Raw genomic sequence first — 26,825 nt, 5'->3', positions numbered from 1 at the left:
AGCCATGGCTGAAAGCCAAATGGAGTTGGTCACTAAAAAAAAAATCCACTTCCATTATATGGAATTGGTTTGGATTTTCCTCAACTGATGAAGCGCAGGCAAATGTTCTGTGCAAAGTTTCCACAAAACAGGTTCGTACGTTGGGTGGCAACATGACGAACCTGTTCAATCATTTGAAGAGGAAGCATCTCAAACAATATACTGAGAGCCAAACAGCGAGGGGCCCAACGGCACCGGCACCGCAGGCAGAGGTAGCAGCTGGTGTAAAGTAAAAAAAGTCAACATTAACACAGGCATTTAACAAAGGCACTCCGTATGACAAGTCAAGCAAGCGATGGAAAGAGGTAACAGAAGCAGTTACCTTTTATGTTGCAAAAGATATGGTACCTTTCAAGTAAAGTAGTTTAAGCAGACACTCACCCTCACCCACCCACCCACACACACATGCACGCACGCATGCTTAAGCGCACCACACACATACACACACGCACAGACAAACACACAGGAATGTTATTACATTTACAGATACACTCAGGAAGAGTAGCAGGATGTACAAACATGCGTACGAAAGCGCACATTACTCTCTCACACACAGGCTAAATGTGCTAAATGTAGACTAACTATGCTAACTGTAAGCTAACTGTGCTAAATGTGAGTTAAGTGTGCTAACTGCAGGTTAAGTGTGCTCACTGTAAGCTAAATGTGCGAACCATAAGCTAATTGTGCAAAATGTAGGCATAGTGTGCTAATTCCAATATTGAGAGACACGGTACCCCCGGCATTAGCTCCCGTGGTCCCTTCAAAATTTCCCAGAGGGAATTTTCTAGTTAGTTTTGTAACCCACATGACCAATGTCAAGGCCACTACAACTTGCTGCAACTTAGGTATAAAAAGTATGTCTGTGAAGGTTCTCAGTCATCCAGGTCATGGTAATCCAAAAGTGTCGAATAAGGTCAGCTGGACTTGTATGATTTCTTGAAGACTTTTCTACAGTGGCCGACACGGGCCAAATGGACGGCAATGACCAAATACGTCTCAGTTTGAGAAAACAGCTTCAAGTACAGAAACAATGCAAAATCACAAACTCAAACACAAGTCTAAACGAAGTACGAAAAGAGGAACATGGTACAAACGAAAAAACGTGCTGCAAAAAACAAAGACAGATGCGTCACCATGAAACCCACCACAAATAGAGAAACGATGCAAACCATGAAACGGTCTGCAAACCAAGAAACGATCTGCAAACCCAGAAACGATCTGCAAACGAAAAACGCTATATTACCGGTCACTACAAACAGAAGTTCTCCAAACCTGAAGGGGGCACTCCTAGCGTAACAGCTCAATGGAGAGACACACGGGGCAGAGCTATAGAGTAAAATAGAGTTGCAACCATATTAATGTCTATGGTTGCAACACTTTGATGCCGCTAGGACTGTCACGTGGGTCATGTGAGCCTCAATAGTGCCAAACAAACCGCAAGCTGTCATAGCGGTCATTGATTTGTATGGGACATATTGAGCTACTGCATGGTAAATATCAAAACAAAACAACACACGCTTTTGCACTATCGTATGTATGTTAATGGCAGTTATGCTTTTGAGCTGAGGGGATTACAATTGAAAGTACTGCATTGATAATAAACTTTTGGAGGAAAAAGTTTGTGTTAGTTTGGCTGGGTTACTTACGTGAGTGATGCTAACTTTACAAGGTTGGTTCTTCTGTATTTGCACTTACATAAACAAGTTACCATTTATTTATTTTTTTTACTATTATTGGACTATTATTATTGTTGCACTCTTAGCACTTACCTGTTTTGTGAAATGTTAGCTTTTCCAAAGTACATTTTATCTTTATTACCGAGTTTAGTTATTTTAAAAGGACATGTAGGAGACTAAAGGACATTTAGTTCTTTTTGTAGGACATGCATCAGAACCATGGAGACTACAAGATGGAGCCATGTATCAGATCTACAAAACAACCACTAATTATGTTTGAATAAGATCAGTCAAAATCTAACTCTACAAGCATTTATTTACACTTGAAATTTATGTTAGAGCTGATGGACTGGAATAAGTATGACTGGTACAAAAGTTGTTAAATAAAAAAGATTTTTAATAAAAAATTACTGAAACAAGAACAATTGTGTGTGTGTGTGTAACTCTGTTTTACTCTATAGCTCTGTAGTCTATCTCACAGACAAACCACCATTCACACTCACACCTAGGGTCAGTTTAGGATCACCACTTGGCCTAATGAGCATGTCTTGGAGAATGAGAGAATGGTTCAGCCAGCTGTTCTGTCTCTCTCCACCCCGTGTGTCTCTCCATTGAGCTGTTACGCTAGGAGCGCCCCCTTCAGGTTTGGAGAACTTCCGTTTGTAGTGACCGGTAATGTAGCGTTTTTCGTTTGCAGACTGTTTCTGGGTTTGCATCCCGTTTCGTGATGATGCTTCTGTCTTTGTTTTTTCATTTGCACCACGTTCCTCTTTTTGTACTTCGTTTAGACTTGTGTTTGAGTTGTGATTTTGAATCGTTTCTGTACTTGAAGCTGTTTTCTCGAATTGAGATGTATTTGGTTGTTGCCGTCCGTTTGGCCCGTGTTGGCCACCGTACCTTTCGCCACTCATCCGAGTAGCTTCTTCAGTTCTGACTCTTCAGTTTAGGTATAAAAATCATTGCAGTCACATGCAAAGTCAAAGGAACACAGCAACCAGAAAAGGACAGGAACAGACAGTGATGATATTATGGTTCAGTCTGCAGTCATTCGTTTTTTCCTCTGTGTGCTTTCTAAATTTGTTTGTGATGCTGTTCCTGAAATAAAATGCTTAAGATTCATTGTGTTTCGAAATGAGATCACGTGTATGTGTGAATTGAGATCGCGATTTTTTTTAACGATTTATCGTGCAGCCACTCCCAGACCAATCCATTAGTCCTTTGTGCCTAAACCAACCACGGAAGGCACCACACAATATAAACCAATCAGAAGCAGCGTAAGGCGGGTCTTGGCGTCTCTAGTCTTTCACACACCACAGCACCGACATTTAAAACCCACTCGACTTTCTCCTGCTTGCTAGAAGGACGCTAGGTACCAATTTTGTTCACTGTTGATTCGCTGTTTCTCCTTGAATTTCTTAGTTAATATGTACTGTTTCAATGCTGCTGTAAGTCTATCATTGTCCTGTATTTGTTGCAGAGCTGTTCTTTGCCTCTTCTCGTGCCCAGTTCACACTTGGAAAAAGAGACTCACATTGGTATCAATGTGTGTGTGTGTCAGAGTTACAGACCTTGTGAGGTTCAATTTAGACCCCCCTAAAGGAACCCACAGAGTCCCCGGTGTCCACTTTGAGAACCACTGTAATACAGTATTTAATCAAACAGTAACATGTAGCTGACTATGCTGATTGCATTTCTGTCTAATAAACTATTCATTCAATCACTGATATGATGAAGATACTTAAAGGGGTGCTTTCAAGTTAGCTATTGTGGTTTTTGATGGTGACTAAAGTGACTCAACACAGTCATATTCCCGTCTCATACTGACATGTTGGTGCATACAGCAACGTTAATGACCTCTGAAGTTGTTGATTTGTGTCTCTTGTAGGAGAAAGGTTGGTGACTAACACTGAGACATTGCACTCACAATGAAGTGCAATGAAGCCTAATTACTCTCATCACACTCACATCTAGTGAAAGCGGGTCAATTTAGAGTACACAGCGCGAACACAGGGAAAACATGAGAACATGCAAACTCCACCCAAGCTGGACTCAAACCCGAACCTTCTCGCTCAGAGGCATCAGCGCTAACCACCAAGCCATTGTGCTGCCCGACAAATAAATGTATTTTGTCAAATGCTCGTGCGTGTTCTGTGTTGATGTAGTCGATTTATGTATCAACTCATAGAAGCATCTGAAGTAGAATATTGCTGCCCTCTTAATACATACCTATAAGTACAGTGGTGGAAAAAAGTTTGTAGACATCCCATGTATTTGAAATATTGCATTAAGAATCACTCTTGGGTCTTCAATTGCAATTTCTTTTAACATAGTCACAGAGAAAATACTTAAATCGTAACAGCCATTAAAAACTTAAAATTGAGACAGAGGCCTGTAGAGGATGAAGATGGACCTAAGATGAAAAACATACACACATATTAATGAGGTACTTTGAATAAATCAATTTCCCTTTGGGTGTAATTCTTCCTGTATGTAGAAATTAAATACTGTATGGTGACACTCTGTCCCTCGCCTGATGCATTACCCACAGTGGACTGGCACTGTCCGATTCTATGCCTTCAAAGTACTTAATAGTGCTCCCAGGGAAGTTTCACATAACTTGATGCAAAAAGTATTATGTTTATTTTACTATAAATTACCAACAGCGAACAATTTGTGCAAACAACATATCTCAAACTTATAGGTGGTACACATGTGTATGGTACACACAAGTCAAATTTGCTAGCATTACATTTTGCTAGCAAACGTCGCTGCACTTGCTAGCAAGGTGACCTCTAATGTTTGCTATCAAACATTAGCAAAAACTTTGTTTTGAAGCCAAAAAAAGTAGTATTGAGTAGTATGAACATTAAGCTATTTAATCAGCCAGTTAAAAGATACATTTCTCTCATTTTTAACTAGCTAGCTAATTTCCTATTAACAGCTACACAAATCTCTTTGATAAACATTGTATTACCAAGACCTGCAAACAAACCTTTTTCTTGGATGCACAGTGCACACTGCACTACAGGAGGCACATTATTGGTGCAGCGGAGCTTTGACATTTAAAGAATGGCTCGACCTACATCAGCAACAGCCCTCTACTGACATAAAAGTGTGTTTTGTACAATAATATAGCTGTGATCATATAAAAATCATCACTCATACATGCATAAATAAATAAATAAAATTCTTTGTTAATTGCCCTTGGGGGTCCCCTAGTGGCCGCAGGGCTCTAAGCATGTGTTTAGTTTGCTTATGCCTTGCAACAGTTTCTGGCTCTTACAGAAACAACAAGTCATGTGTCTGATGGGCTTTACCAACAGCAAAACATCTTCAAGAAGCTCTAGTCTAGCCCAGCCCTTTTTAAACGCCTTTTATTACTAAAGTTACTGAAACTAAAGAAACAGAGAAGACAGCAGAGGAGATGGGGTGTGCGACCACCACCTGAGAGAGGGCACAATATGCTGTGCTTCCTACTACCAAGCAGATCACAGTTCTTGTGGTCTGCGTCACTGTGACGCGTAATGACATTTCTTGTCACAACAGGCTAGGGTCTGCGTAGGGTTCTGAGTCCACACCGGGTCTAAGTATAAATTGCACATCCGTCATTCCAAATTCATCATCTTTGTGAATGACAAATGAAAAAAGCAAGGTGTGCTCTGCAGACTGTTTGCAGTCAGAGACAGTTAGGAAACACCTACAATACTTTTGGGATTTAAGGGATCTGTTTGCATCTTTAAATTCCTTTCCTCAAGAACATAAACCTCATGGACACTAGTGCTAATAATCAGAAACAAAATGCTTCAAACACAACTGGCCTGCCATGGTACTGAGCTTTGGACGTTCTGTTGGGTTTTTCTTGTTTTCCTGTTATTACTTTACCTTCACGTATGCCACTATCTTCAGAGATATGGTGGCCAGGTAGAGGGAGTTCATGGCAAAGTCCATCAGATTCCACCAGTCATGGATGTACTCTGTGAATCCTCCATCCCACATCTCCTTGATCTCTGCCCAGATGAAGCCTGAAACAGACACACAGCTTGTTAGTTACATGCAGCACATTTATTTGTGTGAATAATGTCTTCCGGTAGCAGCTCAGGAACAGTAAGCATACAGTCTTAGGTCTGTATAACTGACATTAGACACAGTCAGACTTTACTCTAAATAATCCACCAGTCATTTTTCTTATTTTCTTTGGTTATCTGTGTTGTTATTTTAAGACAAGTGGTTAACCTTATGATAAATAGCAGCTTGGAGCTTTTAAAAGAGGGGATGACAAAGAGGGGACTTGCAGAGGTGAAACCAAAGACTCTATGTCTAGCTGTGGTCCCACAGTAATTTACCGTAGCCTATTCCCCATCTGTACACGTCCTCAAACTTTCCATGTCTGTCTTTTTTAAGTAAGCTGACAACAACAGCTATGTAAACAGTATACCTGCTGGTTTCTCTCTGGTTGGACTAAATCCATTATTTGTGAGGATGTTTGCTCCACATGAGATAAACATCAGGTTAAGATTTTCCAGGAGGTAGAAAAACAACAATTTGCTCAAAAAAGACAAACAGAGCTGGAGTCCTTGTGGACAGCCATGTTGGAGACATCTTGATTATCCTTTTCTGGAAAGTTGCTTCCTGACCGAAGCTCCTCGAGACCCATGCATCTGGTGTTCAATAAGGTGACAGCAATGAGCACATCTCCTAGTATTAAAAGAAATGGTTCCAAATAATGGATTGTCTGGTCAAAAAGCAGTTTGGCCATCCCCCTTTCTATACCAAAGTATCCTGTGATTAGTTTGTAAAATGATCACCACTTAGCACTTGTTTCACCTTCACCTGTGTTGTGTTTAACATTTTGCTCACCGATCACTTTTGATCAACACATCAACTAGTTCATAGGAAACCTGGTTTATTGTTGTTATAGACTGTTTCAAAGGCAGGCGAGAGATTAAAAACAAAAAGAAAAAGGGACTACGGAGATAGGCAGATGGTTCAGGATTTTCCCAAGTGATTATGACTTTTTGGAAAACATTGGTGTCAGCTTAGTGAGCGAACATGGAGATGTAATTACTCATATTTCACACCCACCCGCCTTCACACACACACCCACATCCAGTACATACAACCGACTCCTCCACACACTTGAAATCTACACAAAAACACTCAGAGGCCTCTCTGGTTGATCAGCAACCAAAGTGAACAAAGATAAGTTGTGTTTATTATTCTTTTATTTGAATCTGTCTAGAGGAGACAGTATGGCTGTTTCCAGGGCAGTGACTCATTCATCCTTTAGGCCTTCAACTGTAATGTAGTAGATGTGAGTCATTTATTAAAAGAAATACAAATGAAGATATAAACTGCGTCTTATTTTTTATTTTATTTCAGTTTTTGGTGCTGTTTTTGACAATTGGTGAATTAAAAAGATAAACAACTGATGCAGCAGAAGCTGCATACCTCTTCCTTGACAATGCGGCCTCAACCTTGAAGGTTTGGAGAGTAGGTGGGTTAAAGTAGCAGAACCACAGTTTTTCAAATGTCCATTAGAGGCTGCGTCCAGAAGTTATCGATACCGTTGATGTAGCGCTGAAAAGTGAAGCCAATGAGTAAGAACTTGCATTCTTTCTCAAGGCCAGCAGGAGGCCATTCAAAGAAATTACCAGGTTTCTTTTTGTTAAATTTACAGCCTCAGTTATCATTTGACTAATGACTTTGTGGTCTTAAATTAAATTTCAATTCTTCATCCATACAACTTAATGATTCTGTTCATAGTTAAATACATGATGAAGCAGGGTCTGCCTTAGGGCATGAGTCACTATTGTACTCTATAAGTCTCTAGTCCACTAGAGGATGAACCTAAGAGCACAAGCCTGGTCCAAAAAAAAAAAATGTTTTGGTCTTTGAAGCAAATTTCTCCATTCATGACAACTGTATGGGGGATCATTTCATCATCTTACAGAACTCACCTTTAAATGGATAAGCCACCCTATGTGTAATTTAACCACTCATTGTATTCCCAAGTGTTAGATAAGTGAGAAAAAGCATTTTTAAATTGGTCTAGGCATTGTCCTAATCCAGCAGAACATTTCACACAGAGGTGGCGTATCCCTTTAACAGGACAGACAGATAGACAGACAGACAAGACAGTACAAATTGAAAAAGAGAAAAAAGTCTGAAAACTAGAATAACTTACCCAGCACCCACGGAAGAATCATCCACTCCACAATGGTGGGCGGTGGGCCCTGCATGTGCAAGTTGGTGCGGGCAATGTGCTGCGATGCTAGTAGCAGGAGGAAAAGGAAGGTCAGGTAGGACGCTGTGTGACAGATGAACTTGATGAAGGGCTTCTTAATGAAGCGGCCAAGAGTGCTCTTTGGAGCTAGCAGGTAGATCTGAAGGAAATGACAGAGGGAGAACATGGAGTTAAAGGTTTTTAACTTTTGTTCCAACCATGATGGAGAAAAGAAACTTGTATTACTGGAATCTTTCAGGTATCAGAGCTGTTAATGCTCTTTTATTGCTGCTGTTACGATGTTTGTTTCTGGTCATCAACACGCTCCTGGCAACCTCAAATTGAGTCACACCAGAGAGACGTTTCAATGGAATTGAACACAATAAAGTCAGAAACAATGAGACCATGGTAGAGAGACACAGGTGTGTTGATCGATAAAAGTTTTCGGACATCCATTGTTTACAATAAAAGCTTACAAAACTAAATTCTTGACAGTTTCAATATGTCAGGTTTGTGGTTGAAATTTGGAGGTTGATTTTTTTATGTTGAAGTTTATTAGGTTGATTTTTTTTTTTTTAATGTTGAATTTTATGTTGAACATTTTGTGATGTTGAATTTTATGAGGTGGAACTTTTTGTGATGTTGATTTTTTTATGTAAACTAAATTTACCTAGCAATTTATATTCAAACTCTGATGACACAGAAAAACTTCCATACAGTTCTCAACATTGTGGGTATCGAAGTCCACAAATAACAGAATCTGTTCAAAAGAACAAAAAATAAATAAACCATCACATCATCAAATTAATGTTTAGTACTCCTGCCACACTAATCATGGCTGGCATGTTGGACCTGGACAGAGGTCAGTGCACATGGAGAAGGGAGCATGTGGGTTTGGAGAATTGTATAATATTTGGCAGAGTTCAGTGTGCCATCACAGACAGTGAAATTTACCAACACCAGCAGCACTCATGCATCCCTGAACCATAATAATGCCTCCACCACTTTTGACATTAGACATTGTCAGCGATGGGATCAAGTCACCCATGTGCAAGTCTCAAGTAAGTCCCAAGTCATTTTTTGGTAGCAAGTCAAGTCACATTATGCAATCTTACCTGCAGAATCCAGTCTTAATAAAGAGAAAATATAAGATATTAGTAACTCTCAAATAATATTATTGGTCAATTTATTCAACCTGTAAGTATGCCATTTTAAGTACTGACATATTCAGGGAAATACATGAAATCATACAACATAAAACACAAACAAATTTTAAAACTATTATTATCTGTAGACCAATAAACAGCTCCTTCCAGGTTTGGCTGAATATGCTTTCAGAGGATGAGCCTGGAGGAACTGAGAAACTTCAGGCTGTGTAGAATCAGAACCAGATTTTTCTGGCCTTTTTATACTCTGTAAATCTGTGAAACAGAAGCAAGAACAAGAATAGGACAAAAAATAGTTCTTTGTGGCTTAAATATGTTTTTTATCTATTAACTTACTCTTTATTAAACCACATCGACTTAAGTTATTCTGTTTTATAACCATATTTATTGTTTTACAACTATATTTACCTAACTCAGTGTTTCCCAAACTCTCAACCTATAACCTATATAAAACACATATACATTTTACTGCCTTTTAAAACCATATTTAAGTGCTGAAAATGCTGTATTCATGTTCATATAAAGTTTCTAGCATTAATATTCTGTGAAGGTATAGTAAACGTTAGGTTACTACATTAGCTAGTACATTAACTAACAGACTAATATTAGCTAATTTACAAGCACTTACTCGGCAGACGTTCTTCAAATGCGTTTGACATTGTAGACGTGTAGATGTAGCTGTCAGAAAACATTGTTTTGCATTCTGCAGTTCGCCATTTCCCTTTAAATGTCTAGTTTTTTTTAAAGCCAAAGGCACAGACATTTGGGACTTTTCCCCACTCCTGCCATGGCTCCAGCCAACCCGGTTCTTCTTCTTCTTTTTGGGTTTTATTGGTTTATTCCAGTGCATTGCCATCTGGTATGGAGTGTGGATCAGGACGTATAATACTGCGACCATAAAAAAAAGAAAAAAAAAAATGACACAATGATGATGATTGATGGCTGTCTGATATGAGAGGGGGGCGTGTTTCTCCAAACTCCAAGTAGGTAGATAGAGTGGTAGAGACAGATACTGATTGCCAGAGTTGTCATCCAGTCAAAGCCATTCCCAGCATGCACTCACATACCAGGTAATATTACAGACTAGAGATATTTATTTTATATTTCATATTCAAATTGAAAACATGAAATGAACAACAATCAAGTCATTCAAGTCATTGTGTCTCAAGTAGAGTCAAGTCCAGAGTCTTAAACTTTCAAGTCCAAGTCGATTCTCAAGTTTTTCATTTTTATGTTAAGTCAAGTCACAAGTCATTACAACAGCGACTTGAGTAGACTCGAGTCCAAGTCTCAATGACTCGAGTCCCCATCTCTGGGTGCTGTACATTGCTGGAGATAATAGTGTGCCTGGTCTTCAGCACACCCTCACATTAGAAGGAGGAAGATGAAGCTGGAAACTGACTCTGGAATCTTCTTCCAGTTCCTGACTGTCCTGTACTTGTGTGCTTGGACCCAATGACACCTGGCTAACCTCTGTCTCTCATTGATAAGGGGCTTCCTGTAGGACCTTAAGCCATGATTTAAAAGTCGACGTAAAAGTTGTATCCTTCTGTGTCTTCAGGCGTATTTTCTGTGTTGGGTTGTTTGTTTTAGCCATTTTTGTCTCTGAAGAACTTTCAAATGTACTGGCTTCACACAGACACAAAGCACAGCAACAGAAAAATTTGTCTTTTAATAAAAAGCATGGCCTTCATTAGTGGATCACTTTTACCCCTAGTCAAAATTTCTTATGTATTTTTATAGAACCAATCAATTTTAAGTTTGTTTTACAATTTGTTTAGTATTTTGTCTGTGACTGTACTAACAGAAATTGCACTTAAGGACCTGATTCTTAATGCAATATTTTACAAATGCATGGTGTGTCAGAAAACTTTTTTCCACCACTGTACATTATGAAAACATTAGCAAGTTATGTCATTGAGGCGGATTATTGATTTGTTGGAAATTCACATGAATGATCTTACAGCAGCAATAACATAACTTAGATGAGGCCAGATTGGAAGTTTCAAAACACGAGTCACGATCTTTGAACACACTCCAAAGTTCACTGAGAAGGAAAAGAAACAATACTGAGGTATTTTCAAGTTAGTTAGTTATTTAGTGTTATGGACAAAATAAAAGCGTCATAACAATTTTTACAATGTTCCAATTTCACTACGCCATGTTAGGAGTGAAAAGAAAATATTTTGATGCAAAACTTAAATCTTAATGAAAATTTGTACATGAAATCTGCAATCTCCTCATTCCTTAATGGGATTAACAAATACTTATATTTCAAATCTATTCCAGAAATAGTATTAAAAAAAAGTTTCTATCTGCTAAGCTACATTAAAATAAGCTACAATGGCACGTCCCATATCTCTGGAAATAAAGCACCAGTTTGACCAATGGAGGGAAGTGGAGATGCATCAAAAATATTTTAAAAAGTCTATGAGTTGAATTTGTTTAAAACAAAATGGCCACGATTGGTTGCCAAACTATCCAGTTGGCTGCAAATGTATTTTGTTTCTGCATAAGTTGAAACATCAATTTATTTAAGATTTTGTCTTTTCTTCTTTCATTTTTCCCTTAATTTTTGCAAAATGTATTTTTCTGGCTTCCTTTAATATGTGTTGTCTCCTTTTCACTTCCTTCCACATTTGCTTTCCCTCAGGATTCCTTCCCCTCTGCTCCTCTTTGTCTTCCTCACCAGTGAGAAGACCGGAAACAGGAGTCCAATGATGAAGCAGGTGACTAGCTTGACCACCCAGTGTCGTCGCCTCCAGCCTGGAAAGCCATCGTACCACAGCGTGGCCAGCAGCTGCTGACAATTCGGCTGAGCCACAAACTGAAGTGAGGAAGAGACAAAAAAAAAACAAACAAAAAAAAACATTATGATTGTAGGAGTTTGGGGAAGAGAGAAATTACCTAGCAATTTTAAATGGTTCATTTAAAATGCTATTTTGGGTTATTTAACATAAGCAAAAAAAAGAAGAAAGGAACCTTTCACCATATTAAAACATTGTTCAAGTCTACAAGTCGGAACCATTCTAGCTCAGAGTTGGTTCATACCTCTACCAGAAGGATTCTAGATGGTGGCTACAATTGACATTTTTCAATATTTGTGATAAAAGATTCCAACGTTTCCATGGACACTGAATAAAATGCTTTGGTCAGATATTACACACCCTTAAACATCAATCACAAGAGAACTTTCCTGACAAATTGTTTCTACTGCTGCAGAGCATCAAACACCTGCTGGAAATAGAACCGTACATAAAGTTGTTTTTAACTCTATTGTTAACCGTGAATTGATTCAATAGAAAAGGTAAATATCAATAATACTACGACACTACAGCTAATGCTAAATGTGAAATAAAGAACATACGACGTTATGTGACGCAAATGGAAATTGTTTGATCCAGATGTCTCCTCCATTGTTAACACTTGATTGGCAGTATTCCATTTGTCATTATTTCTGCTTGCTCTTACTTGTGCTCTCTACTTTTTTTTTTTTTTAAGTAATTGAACTGAGTGTGTACAACTGTCTACTGTCATCAAAAACTGTGGTAGAGTATTTTTGGAAGGGGCCAAAACTTTTTGAGGCTTAAAGAAAGCCTAAAGGTAGACTTGGTTTTAATGTAAAGGTCAGGTTGGGATAGGATAGGGGCCAGAAAATGCAGTGTCAATGGGGGATGGCCCTAGATAACAAAATTATTTAATTATATACAAAACAGAAAATGTCATGTGTGCCATTCTTATTCTTCCATCAATTTTCTCTTCCTTTTTTCCCTCCCCATCCACTTTTCCATTTCTCCTGGCACCATTCCTCTTTTTGCTCCATCCTACTTCTCTTCCATTCCCTATCCTCTTATTCATTCTTTATTTTGTCATCTATTTCTCATGACACCAATCCTTTTCCTCCTTTGTTCTCTCTCATTTTTTTATCCACATTTCTAATCTTTCCCCTTAACTTTCATTCTTCTACTTTACTCCAGTATTTTGTTCTTTTGTTTCATCACTCATTCATTTTATTCACTCCATCCTTTTTCTTTTAGTCACGTCATATTTTCTTTCTCTTACTTGGTTTCTCTGCTCTTCCTTATGCTCTGCTCTCTACCTTCTTTTTCTCTGCTCCATCTCTCTCCCAATCCCTCCCCGAGCTCTGGTTTGGTTTCCTGTTGCCATAGCAGCGGTATGCTAATGAGGGAGCTGATCTCTAGGCTCCACTAAACTACAGCAGCCACCTCCTTTTTCTATCCTTTCATTACGGTCTGCTTCAGTCGGTAAACACCCTTGTCAAAGGTGGCTCTTCAGACAAAAACACTGAATGCTGATGAAACAACTCTGTTCTTCTTCAGTGTTTTGTGGACATTAAGGGAACTCGGGAATAGATTATAAACTACCAAAGCAAAAGAAAAAAAGTGGCAATCCAAAAAGTATCCAATAAATTATTTAAAAATGTAAACCGGCAACAAAATGAGACCTTATGAGATTCAGCACCTGGAAATTGAAGATCCAACTTATTGCACAGAAGTTTTTTGCTATGGAACAACAACTTCTTTGTTGGAGAAGAAGAGGAGTTCAACTGATAGGAACCAAAGAAAAACAATACTTTATTCAACACCAACAAAAAACATACTAAATTGAACCCATGGAGTCCACAACCTCATATCTGAAAATTCCAGATATGAGGTCAGAATTCACAAATTGTGTTCAGTTAATGCCTACAAATGTATGTTCAAAATTGCTGAGTTATTTTCAGTAATTATTGGTGAAAAAGGCCACATTTGAGTGCATTGTTACAATGTTTACGATGTTTTGATATACTTTTAAGGTATAGTTCCACCGTGCGAGAAGTGGAACAACTTGACATGAAGCTAATTAGCATTTGTTACAGGCTACAGTTGTTACTCGGCACGTTAAAAGTGGGTCAACATTGAAACGACAAAACATTACGGTACAAGCAATGCTTTTTTAACGGTAACAAACTCAGACTTGTTCGTTCGTTAATTTATCACATAGTCTTACCTCTGTCACCTTTTCTCTCTCTTCAGTGAAAATTCAACATCACAGTTCATTTGATTAAGTCTCCTGGTTGGCTGGGGGTAAATTGGTGTCAAACTGTTATTATAGCCCGTCCAGCGGTTCATGCCAGGTTCGAATCACATCCACCACTGATGAGTTGCCCATTAAGAATCCAGAACGTCATCAAAAGACGTTTTTTTTTTTTTTTCTCAATAATCGCTAGTGGTGTTAAAGCCTGTTGATAGGCAGACTACAAAACCGCAGGGCATCAAGGCCTCTGTGGTCCTACAGCAGGTACTTTTTTCAAGGGCACAAGGCCAAATTGAGAAAATTCCTGCCCTGGTGAGCCAGGGTACAGTGCTGTGGAAACGGCATCATCTACACACCTATTGGGTGGGATGGAGTCCTTCCGGTGTGCCAGGACCAGTCGCTCGAAGCACTTCATGATGATGTATGGAGCTATTTCTTCTCACACTGGCACAGAACATATATGCTAGCTGTAAAAAGCAGCACTGGGACCAGGAGTTGCAGTTGGGCCTCTATTGCCATTAAGTTTTGGATGACAGATTTGTTTGTCTGAACCTTAAAAGCAAGAAGAGTCAAGAATCTTCTCATCTTCTTGCTTTTATTGCTTTTGTTGTCTTGCGAATCAGTTATACCATCTTCACTCTGAAAATAGCGTGTTGCCGCAGGATTTTCTGACCAGGATTGACCCGCATTGGTGGATGCTGATGGGCTTTCAAACTGTCAGCAGTTGCGCTGTGAGAGCTGTGTGCCTGTGTTTTTCCTCCCTTTCACATGCCATCGCATTGACAATGTCATCATTACACATTTAAATGCACCGGAACACTGTGAGGAAAACAATGGACGACATGGACGTCAGTGAGACGAATGTTAGCATTATTGCTTTGTGCATTGCAATTTTGTCCCTTTTTCCAATAGTCAAACTTAATGAGATTGGAAATGTCACAATGTGCTGCTGTGATTGTTAAAAAGGTGCCTATACAAGCAGGATATAAACACGGTTGTGCATGCGCAGTTCACATCAATGTTCTCTGATATGTAGGATTTCCTCATAGACATATAATTCTGTGGGATTTCTCAAGTATGACATAGGGCTAATTCAGTATAAGATATAAAAGATCATTAGCTACACATTTGATTTTTTTGATAGAAAAAAAAATGTAAAAGATCTCTGCACTTCAGGGCTCTACGCTAACAAGGAGTGCATGTGCTCCTAAATGAAAAAAATTAGGAGCACACTGAAAAATGGAACAGTTTGTTAAACTACACAATTAACTAGATATATATTTACAGACTATTTTGTATATATTCAAAGTGTGTGCGTGAGTATGTGTGTGTGTGAATTAAACGCAGAGGATGTCAGTAGTTCAGTCCTTTTTATAGTTTTGGCAAGTTTAGAGGTAGGCCAGCAGACTTCCGGTTAGGGGCGCGCAGGGGATGGCAGCATAGAGGAACCTCTCCCGAGCTGCGAGATATTTTACATGCCCCTGAAACTCTGAACTTCTTCTTGAGACTTATGATAGCTGCCAAATCCAAAACGAACATGAGACTTGAGGAGGCTGAAGAGTGAATTATCAAAGCTGAAGAAAGAATACAAAACACAGAGGATATTGTGTTGGAGATGCTAAAATTCCAACGTCAAATGGAAGCTAAGTTAACTGAACAAGAGAGACGCTCAAGATGAGAAAATACTACTTAGGCAAGAAGAAACCTACTACTTCATGCACTGGATGCAGCAAACACAGGCTCAATAGCAGTTTTCATCACAGCTGAGGACACTGATATTATGATGCTTTGTCTTGGCTTCCAGAAGGACATCTCTTGTCCAACATACCAGAAGTGTGGGACACAGAACCGCATGTGGTTTGTTGACATTAGCAAACTGACAAGCTCACTTGGAGTCTCTGTCCGCACTGATGAGGTCAACAAACTGCGTTACCAGCTTCTCACTACCAAAAGGGGAAAAGTTGAGTCACACTGAAGATGTGGCAGAAGACAGGAAAACTCTGCAATATGGAACAGGCAAGAATACTGAGACGGTGTGCATTTGAAACTCATTTCTCTCCAAATAAGTTAGATGCCAGACTGAAGACTTGGATTAAAATGGGCCTCTCAAGCTGTTCCACTTTGGTACCTAAAGGTACATTTAAGACCTTTATATCATTACATCAAGATCATGGCCTGCAGCGTCAAGATTTTTTACTGGTACCTTTCGGGTCAGGCACCCCTTTAATGAAAATATAGCTGGGATTCAGGAGTTAGAAAAGACAGGTATGGTAGAAGTGTTTAGGAAAGCAAGCAATTCATCAGTATATACTAAAGTTGTAACCAAACTGTACGATGAGCTACGCCAAGCCAGCTCTTACAATTCATTTTATATTAAACAGAAATGGGAAAAGGAATGTGGTCTCTCACTGTATGCATATGAGTGGAAAAGATCATATAAATTACATGTTGCAGACAACATGCTCAAATACGTGGTGAGAATATAGTTGGAAAAATTTGTTAAGATTTTTCATTACACCCTTGCAACAACAAACACTAACATCAAACACAGGTTGCTTGAGAGCTTGTGGACACAGCGAAGCTAACTACTTTCATATCTTTTGGGAATGCCCAGTCTTAACTGTATCCTGGAGAGAAATACACTGGCAGCGTTTCTGGGGTAAACATCCCACATAGATTTGACACTTTGTATTTACGGAATATTACTTTTGACCAATGAGACTATAGAGACAAAAAAAAGTCTATATGCCGTGGAGAAATTATCCTACTTTCTCAAAATACAAATTTAGAAATTTTATAGGATGTGGTCTAAATAGACTGGTTATGTTAAACGCATAAGATTTTGCTGATTAATATTTTTATTTTGTTACTGTGTAATTTTGTATGTTCAGTTTCATTTTTGAGAAATGTGTGGAACCACCCATGTTTAAATTGTTCTTGTAGTCTTGTAGTATAGTCAGGGGACAAATTCTGAAAAGTGCTTCCGTTAAGATTTTTGTTGACATGTTGGGGTACAAGATGACAACCCATTTTTTAGTTAGAAGGGACCTAAAGGTGAAATTGTAGGGTGGTTGTCAACCTGAAAAAGTATTTTTGTGGGTTTTGGAAGCAATTTTAGGCAAATTTTCAGGTTTCTTGCTTAACACGACCCGCCCACAATAAATGTCAAATATCTCCACAAGGACCACATACACAAACATGGTATCAAATGAAAGATTACATTCAGGAGGTGTCTGCAGTAGTTTCAGAATGAAAATCTATTTAACAGTGTAAATAGCAACAGTGTATAGAGCTAGAACATGTAAAAATAAATCTCTGCTTAAAGAGAACCAGTTTTAAAGTGAATATCAGCTTGGGAACACAAGATAGTAGCCCCAAATCTGTATCAATCAGTACCCCAATCTAGGGGCATGCCAAGTTTAAAACTTGTAGTTTGAGACAGACAAATTTGAGTACTTAAATTTTAGTACTTAAATGTCCAGGCGGAAATCTAGAATATTTATTTGACATTTCACTATAAATTCCTTCTAAATTCAACAGCTGTCTGACTTCCTCTAGAGTAAGTAACTACTAATGGCTTGTAGTAATAACTGTGCAATTTAGGGATGATTTTGACAACTAACATTGTTTAATAATCCCATAATCACAACAGATTCTTTATTCACTTTGACAACATGGCAATTTCCAATAAAGCTTGTTGGTAGAACTATTATTTTTTCACATCCAAACTGTCGTCCTCCAAAAATAGCAGACAGCTGTGAGAAGGCAGCACCTAGGGACCATATCCATGTTCTCAGTCAGAGTCCTGGTCAGAGACATAAGAGAAAAGTTAATAGTTTTTGTTTTGAGGATGCTTCCTTTCACAATACAATACATGCATCACACCAGAGGGCATAACATAAGCCTAATCCACAAGACAAAAAACTATATATCAGTGACGATTATGTTGGTACCTGAATATTCTTGCACCAAGCTGCACAGGCACATAGCAATATACTCCACTCCTTTGACATCAACACTGCCTGGTACTGCACTGACTTCCACTTTCCTTGCATCCACAGGTTGTCAGCTCCAAACATCTGGACTGTAAGGGTTCTTTAGTTAAAAGTTGGGGAACCAGTACACCATCCTTGATGTGCCAACCACAACTAGTTGGTGAGGGCAACTTTGGATGAGTCACTAGTGTCTGTTTCCAAACCTTTGTTTGATAGTAGGCCCTCATGAGATGCAGAGTCAAGGCATCCTTTGTTGGTGGTAAAGTATCCACATTGGCTTTCACTTTCCGGAACAGGGCACAGTGAACTTCATGGATTGAGTCACTGGTTGATTTCAGGTCATACAGTTTGCATACAAACTGTTCTGCCAAACACAGAGTATCTGGACTTGGTAATTTCTCTTTGCCAAAGTTGTGGAGAAGATGTGGACACTGCTGGAACACTTTCCATGCAGTCTTTTTTCCTATTCCAGTGAATTGGCTAGTTGTATCACATCCAGTGATAGAATGAAATGCCAACCAACCACTGATGATCTCATTTGGCAGTTTAATATCATGAACTGATGTAACGTGGTTTCTTGGCTGTTCCTGCTTTCATCCAAACTTCTGGGCTCAGTTGGTGCGCAAACACGAGAAGCAACACCAGTACATCTGTGTCTCTGCACTGAATGATGAGCCTCTGATAGCCTTTGGCTGTTGACTGCATGTAGCAATATTCGGGTGTCTGCTTCTTCATGTGTAGCCTGAAGGTGGGAAACATCAATTCCTGCTGGTGATGGCACTTTTTCAGGGTCGTCAAAACCTCCACTTATTACAATTTGACAAACTGCACATACCTTTCAAGCTCATTTGATAGGAATTGGGTCAGATTGGCCTTGTTTTCGTCCATTTCAATAAGTTCATTCCAGTCAGCCGGTATCTTTACATCCCTACTGACAATGGTGCAAATCTTTTGTAGACCAATGCTACGTTTTGCTCTTGTTCTAGCCTTTATGGAGTTGTGTGGGTACTGATCAAACACTAGATCTACTCTAGTGATGTTCCCATGTAGATATCCAGTCGCATTCTGCATGAAAATGTCAGCATATTCTCCAAAGGTTGATGCATTTAGAGGTTTTCCTATTGCTCTGACTGAGGCCATCCCATCAATGATGGTGCATGTGCTCACAATAGTTGGACTCAACTCTGTCCCCTTTGCACCAGCTTGTAGTATGGTGGCTAGGTCAGCTTTGTTAGTGGATCGGAATACTGAATCTGTTCGTCTATGTTAACCTCTCTACCACTGTCCATGGATACAATGATGCGACAGAAAATATCCCTGTCAGGCTTCACACACTTGGGTTTTTCACGTTTTCATGGTTGAGTGTTGTTTCATGCGTCATTCCACAGCTTTTCTAACAAAACATTGCCCCCTATAGTGCAATATTCCTTTGGTATATTGATTATTGTTTTCCAAAGATCATGTTTGCATATGATTTGGATTATATTGCAAATTTGCTCAAAATTACAAGAGGAGGTTTAAAGAATAAGAAAGCACTTTTGGGGGGAAAATCCAATTTTACCACCTTTCATGTTCTTCATTTTTAGCCTGAAGGTTTCATGTTCATGAAATAAACAAAAAATAATTTCCTAAGGTGACAACCTGGCTAGAATACATGTTGAGGGGTCAATTATTGACAATGGATAGGTCGTCAGCTTGTACCCTGAGGTGTCCACATAAGTTACAATATCAGTTTTGGCCCCTTGACTATTATCAGAATACTTAAATGTATAAAATTTATTTCCATAAAAGAAACTGTCTTTGATATAACAATCCCCAAGCACTCTATTACCATATTGGATAAATTGTATTTCCTTTTTTTCTGTACTGATAATATACAACTCGTGTTTTAAAAAGAAAAAGAGAAGTAGAGACAATGATGTAACAATAATACCTGACATTTTGCGACCAAAATAAAAAATAAATGTCCAAAAAAAAGAAGTAAGCCAGCAGTCTACGGCAGGACCCACTCCTCAATAGAAGGCCCCTCCAGACTGATTCTGATCTAGCGTCGCTAGTGAATTCTAAACCAAATAAACTTTTTAGAGAAGATACCAGTGCGCTAGTCGATAGATATTTCTCTTCACACAGAATGATTTTTAGTAGAAAATGCAATGAAGACTTTCTCACTGTACAGCCCTGAACTGTGAATGATAGCAGGAGGAATGTGCATGAATTAAAAAAATATATATTTTTAGTCTTCCATTCACACTCACACTCGCACCTATGGGCAGTATAGAATCATTTAACCTAACAAGGGGGGTACACAAAAAAACAACTAAAAACATGTCATTGGAGGGTTGGAGAAAGCCCATGTAGACACATGGAGAATATTTAAACTCCACCCAGAAAGGCCACACAGACCCACTGTGAAGGCCAATCATTTTTAGTTTAAGTTGCAAATATAAGAACAGGGAGTAGGGTTAAAGAGTCATTGTAATTACTAATAACTAGGGATGGGCATTATGGGCTAAAAATGTATCTCGATGCTGATAAATGATAAAAATCAAATCATAGCTACAGTTGTGAAGAAACTGTAGTGACTAATCTAACAAGTTGAAAATGTGAAATCTAGTGACATTTGTAGCTCAAAGAAAAAAGAATTGAATGTTATCCAGATGAAATCGCCAATTCCTACATCTGCACTCAGCCACCCAATAAAAAGACCCCAAATACCCCTTAATTAAACTCCTCACAGAGTTCGGTTGTGACAACACATGCTAACTGATTGAAAGAGGAAGGTGTCTCTAAAGGGCTGCAGAATGAACAGGCTATTACTGTACTTTCATTTCTGCTGTTGCTCAGGAGGCAAAGGAAAGGAAAAAGGGGCAAGAGGTGAAGGAGGAAGAGGACAAGAAAGAAAGGGAAGGAGAGGGAAAAATAGAAGGTTTTTCTCCATCATTCTCTCCAACCCTGAATTGAATAAGAAAACCAAGATGTCTGCATGTCTATATCATTGCTTTTCGAACACTGAACAACTGGTATCTGTCCCTCCTGAAACTCATCACCTGATGTTTACCCCACATGGAGCAAAAAGGCTCAGAAAGAATGGATTTGATACAGACAGAGAGAAACCAGCAGCAAACAAGCTTAGATGGTTAGAATCAAAGGTTTACCCTCACAGTCTGATCAGGTTGCTCTATCCTGATTGAGGTTGTTATATGAAGGCTTTTTATTATGATCATACGTTATGGAATAGTGTATAAACACAGAAATGCATCTGAATTGCTAAACTGCCCTTCACTTGAAAATTACTGCTGTTCTGTTTCCCCGTGGAGATTGAGGTCAGTGTCTAGAAACCATCAGCGCCACTTAATGGCATGGATGGGAAAGAAGCCCTTTCCCTTGTCTAGACTTAGACTTAGACAGACTTTGACAATCCACAAGTGAAACTGCTTGGCCATCGTAGCTTAGTTTTAACAAAAAAGTGAGCTGTTAGAGTAAGGTATAAATGAATTTCTGTAGCATTCACTATGGGAATGGAGCTGAATCAATCTGCTGGAAAATTAGATCTACTGCCACTCTAGTGTTTGGTGTAGTGGATGGGATGGATTGTCCATAATAAAGAGTCCTCCTGTCCCTCAATGAGACAACCAACTCCTTACTGATCAATTTGTTGATCCTACTGATTTATTTTTTGCTTGTGCTACTCTCCCAGTAAACCACAGCAAAAGTACAAGGCATGCACAACAAACTGGTAGAAAGACTCTAGCAACTTGCTGCACACATTGAAAGACCTGAGCTTCCTCAGAAAAAAAGATTCTACTCAGGTCCTTTTTGCACACAGAATCACTGTTGTCCCTCTGTTTTCCTTCTATTTCTATCAATAAGATCATCCAGTGTCCCTGAAGTGCCACAGCAAATATCCACCATTATTAAGGAAGCCAAGGTAACCTCTATCCATGTTCAGGTCACTCTGCTTCTATCTGCTTACGACATTAAATAACAATCTGCTGTCCAGAGCTATTTTCCAGCTGATTTGATTTCTGGCAAATCTGCCTAAGAAATATGCTAGCCATGGCTGCACTGCCAAGGACCATTTAATTAAATTTTTCTGCAACCTCATGTAATCTACTGTTATCTCTAAACAAAACTACGTGTTGAACCCAAAGCTATGCTAACACTAATTTGATGTAGCTGTACATGTTTGTGATTTACAAGGAAATATAGAAAGTGCTCTGCCTTTGTTTTGTTTAAACCCGAGGATATTTTTAATGTATCTATTTGTCTATGACTCTGTCGTTTCCCCCTCATACTTGTTTTCAAAACTGTTTTCATTGTTTTCCCTCTCCAATTAATTCAGTTCAGTTAAGAAATTAAGCCTGGTGTGTGGGTCATGGGAACATTGCAATCAATCAGAGCTAATTCAACTCCACAGCGTTCAGATTACGTGTATAACTACATCGATGTTTCTTTTCAGTTCATCCCAGAATTAAGCCCGCCCAAATGATATGACTGACCTGGAAGATTTTGCTGGATCAATTCCCAACAGAGAGGCTTAAGTTGATCTGGCTTCAAACAATCAAATGATTTGGGTGGGGCTTTATGTTGTTATGGATAGATGAGTAACAGAGACGTAGTCATACACGTCATCTGAGCACTGTGGAGTTGAATCCGTTTATAACAAAATGTCTCTGATTGTTTGGGGTACTATCTAATTTCTTGAAGGTGTATTTATTTCTCTCTGAATTGGTTGAAACACGCCCCATAATTAAATCTAGATTAAGTACACCAGGCTGGCTGTAATAAGTTCCATAATCTCTAAGACCTGGCTCCCCAATTTGGTCCCCCAGTCCAAACCAATTATATTTAGCCCATGCCTAGCCTACTGTTAACTTTTTCTTTTCTCAACATCAGCGCTCGGAATCTGCGCTTGCTTGCTGCGCTTGCTCTTATTAAATACTATTGGTGCACTTCCACTGCTGATAAAAGAATATCGTTGTGATACATTGATAGTAGGGAGGCGCTGTTGAGCTTCTGCTAGCTCAAATCCTGTGAGGTGAAGCAGACCAGCAGCGAGTGAGAGGATGGGTGGAGGGGGGCTTTCCACACCAACATGAAAACAAACAAACATGTGAACACGCACCTACAGCCAAAATGCCAGAATAATAAAACTGTGGCTAGCGGGGCTAACATGGTCAGATCTGTACTGTGGAGTGGAGCTAACCATGGTGCTAAGTTAGCATGCTGATACCATGTTAAACATGCTGCTGTTACTTGGCTCACCTACTCTTGTGTCTGTATGTTAGTGTGTATGTGAACAGACTGGTGTTTAGCTGTAGTGGTGTTGTCATTTATATTTTAGATTTCTGTTTGCCGTGTGTGCTACCATCGAACAGTAGGCTAACCGATAAGCCAGCGTTACTCTGTTTTTGTGTCGGTTAACTGTATGAACTGGAGCTTCAAAAGCTGCTCTACTCTACCAATAGTCTTAGACTTATACAGACTTTTAATGACCCCCAAGGGAAATGACTTTGTCACCATAGCTTCATTGCACATAAAAGTAAATACTCGTAAAACCACAAGAAAGATAAATGACAATGATAAATGACACTGATGCCAATTCAGCTACTGCAATGCAGTCTGGGATTTATAGTCCCGATGGTGCACACCCAAAATAAATTGGGTTTCAGAGAACATTACACGTTGGTAGGGCTGGGCGATATCTCGATATTTTAATATTTCAATTCAATTCAATTCAATTTTATTTATATAGCGCCAATAACAATACAAATTGTCTCAAGACGCTTCACAAAAACCAGCCTGCAACCTCCAGAGCAAGCCTGAGGGCGACGGTGGCAAGGAAAAACTCCCTTTTAACAGGAAGAAACCTTGAGCAGAACCCAGCTCATATGGAAGGACCCATCTGCCGAAGGCCAGCCGAGTAGAAACAGAGAAGATCAGAAGAACAGGAGAAACAAGATAAACAAACCTCTGTCATAGATACATACATCAAGCTGAAGGAAACATGTAGGATCAAGTAATATAGCACATAGCTGATGATCTTATGTGATAGTTTGTGAGTATAACAGGAATCATGAGCAGGTTGGAGAATTGTTCATCTAGGTAGGAATGGACAACTGGAGGAGGCCATGACGACTGGGGCATCTATATATATATATATATATATATATATATATATATATATATATATATATAAATGAGATATAACACAGGACAATATCGCTTGTATCGATATTGTTCATATTGCGTTAAAATGACAATACATGGGCTGCAAGTTCGCAACTATTTCTCCTCTCCCTAAACTCAGCGACAACAAGGAGATGGAGCGCGCTGCAGAAGAGGAGTTGGTCAGTAAGACCCCTTTCACATTGAGTGAAAAAGACATTTTTTTTTTTTTTCGCTCTGACGTGGATATATCTGCCTGTTAAGTTCTTATCAACGGCCTGACAGACTGTATCATTGTAGAAGCTTAAGCTGAAAATCTAGTTTTGGTCTACTCCCATAAAGACTGATCTCTGAAGGCCAGAGATTCTTGTGTTGTTACACAATTGTTAATGGAAGCGCATCTGTGAACGGTGGCTGCGTTTACATACAGCTTGTATAGCAATCTCCCACACACACAATGCTCTGCATCCCAGGAAAAGAGGAGATTTGGCAACAGATATCGGGAACTGTGCAGGACACAGTAATTTATTCTAATATTAGTAGCCTCTATTGCAGGAGTTTGATGGGTCCATTCTTCAGGTCATCAACAAACTGCAATGTTATCTGCAATGTACCCAATGACGTATGAGGGAGGAAAAAACAGGCACGCAGCTCTCACAGCAGGAGGTCCAGCTTGGGACTTTTGCCGATGTGAAAGTGCGCCAAAGACGAGTCGACCCAGGACTTTTGATGCGAAAGCGGTGTAAGAGAAAGAACAATGGCTCGAAGAACTGGAGTTGATTTGGTTTTAAAGTGGCAGACGACTAGCAGCAAAATGTTATATATAAAGAATGTTGAAAACCTGTTGCAACTAAAGGCTCGAGCACCACAAATCTCTTCCAGCACTTACAACAGCGTCATAAAGTGCAGTATGAGGAGTGCATCAAAATATGTGCCTGTGTGACATTTGGCACGTGGCTTAAACTTATAACTGACTGTTTGTTTTTTAAAGGGTTTGCCTCTGGGAAAAAAATAATCTAATATGCTATTTACTTTAATATGCTTTGGGGGAAACCCCAATTACATCACCAAAAAAATATCTATATAAATTGAATACGCCATTCAGCTAAAAAATATCGAGATATAACTTTTAGTCCATATCACCCAGCCCTACACATTGGGGCACAATAAGGAGGAGGAAATAAACGCACACCTAAACTACATATACGAACAGGAATTTGCCACTACCAAACAACGCCGCATCAAGAAACTAAACAAACTAATAGAAAGAAAAAGCTGAGGCAAACAAACAAACTACAAAACCAATGAAAAATGGGTGCGAAACCTGTCCAGCCGCACTCTCACCGAAACAGAAAAAAGGGTCCTAGCAAGAGGCCTAAATTTCGCCATTACACACACCAAAATACCACATGAAGAATACATCCTAGAAACAGAACTGGCATGCCATAAACTTCAAGATCAGGGACAAAAAGTAGAACTCCGGAATTCAATATCAGGAATTTTAAAATCAGCCAAACTTCCATCAAGCAACATCATGAAGGAAGAACAAAAGGCAATTCAGTCACTAAAAGGAGACAAAACCATTACCATCCTGCTGGGTGATAAAGGAAGAATAACAGTCTTCATGGACACAGAAACATAGTGGTGTGTCGATTGCGAACGATCCGGCTGAAAGAACCGGCTCTTTGAAGTGAACAACGGGAGCCGACTCCTGATTGGGTGCCGTTTTGTTGTTGTTGTTTTTTCCCCCCTTTTTTTTTCTTATAAAGCCGCACATGATTGGTCAAGATGTGTGGTGGCATCTGTGTGTCAACACTGAGCAGAAGGGGGAGGGGAGGGTTTACAGATGCATACAGCACAGTGAGCGCTGAGCAGCACACGAGCTGGAGGGAGGGATACGAAAGTGAGAGAGAACTTGCGCTAGAGACAGTATGCTGAAAAGGTGAGAGAATGCAGGACAGCAGAAAACGTAGCAAAATTTGGACTCATTTCAAAGTAATCGACAATTCAGAGGCAGAGTGTAGACTATGTAAGGTGAGCATTTCTTACAGAGCAGGCTCCACAAATAACCTGCACAGATACCTAAGAACTGCCCACCCATCAATTCAATTGGAGGAAAAAAGGCAAACAAGGGAACCTGCTGTTAATGAAGGTGCCAGTGTATCCACTGCAACTGTTGCTGGTGTTGTAGTGCCTGAAGCATCAATCATTACACCATCACAACCAACTCAGAGCTCTATGAGACAGTTTATACAAAAGGCTTTGACCCCAGCAAGACAGAAAACAATTGATGAGGAACTGGCTAAAATGATTGCACGTGATTTTCAGCCATTCTCTATTGTGGATGACAAAGGATTCAGAAGCTACACCTATGCTCTGAATCCAATGTATACAATTCCAAGCAGAAAAACACAAAATCTGAGGAGCCACCTGGGAGTCGGAAGTGAGCATAAAAAGAGCCGGAATGCCCATCACTCATAAGAAAAACAGATGGAATCCATGTTAGGAGACAGGAACACAT

At 39.4% G+C, this 26,825-nt stretch overlaps 1 protein-coding gene across 1 annotated transcript in view; it reads right to left on the bottom strand.

Annotated features, from left to right (window-relative positions):
• The window catches only part of trpc5a (transient receptor potential cation channel, subfamily C, member 5a), a 184,152-nt gene that overhangs the window by 59,959 nt on the left and 97,368 nt on the right, over nucleotides 1–26,825 (bottom strand). The window contains exons 9-11 of the mRNA XM_047608558.1: nucleotides 11,794–11,931; nucleotides 7,900–8,098; nucleotides 5,598–5,737 (exon numbers count right to left, since the gene is read on the bottom strand). Of these exons, the coding sequence (XP_047464514.1) occupies nucleotides 5,598–5,737; nucleotides 7,900–8,098; nucleotides 11,794–11,931 (477 nt within the window). The remainder of the gene's footprint in view (nucleotides 1–5,597; nucleotides 5,738–7,899; nucleotides 8,099–11,793; nucleotides 11,932–26,825) is intronic.

This window comes from Mugil cephalus, chromosome 1, assembly GCF_022458985.1.
Source record: "Mugil cephalus isolate CIBA_MC_2020 chromosome 1, CIBA_Mcephalus_1.1, whole genome shotgun sequence".
NCBI classification, from domain to species: domain Eukaryota; kingdom Metazoa; phylum Chordata; class Actinopteri; order Mugiliformes; family Mugilidae; genus Mugil; species Mugil cephalus.
The sequence above is the reverse complement of the archived record's forward strand: the minus strand, read 5'-3'. Positions and strand labels throughout refer to the sequence as shown.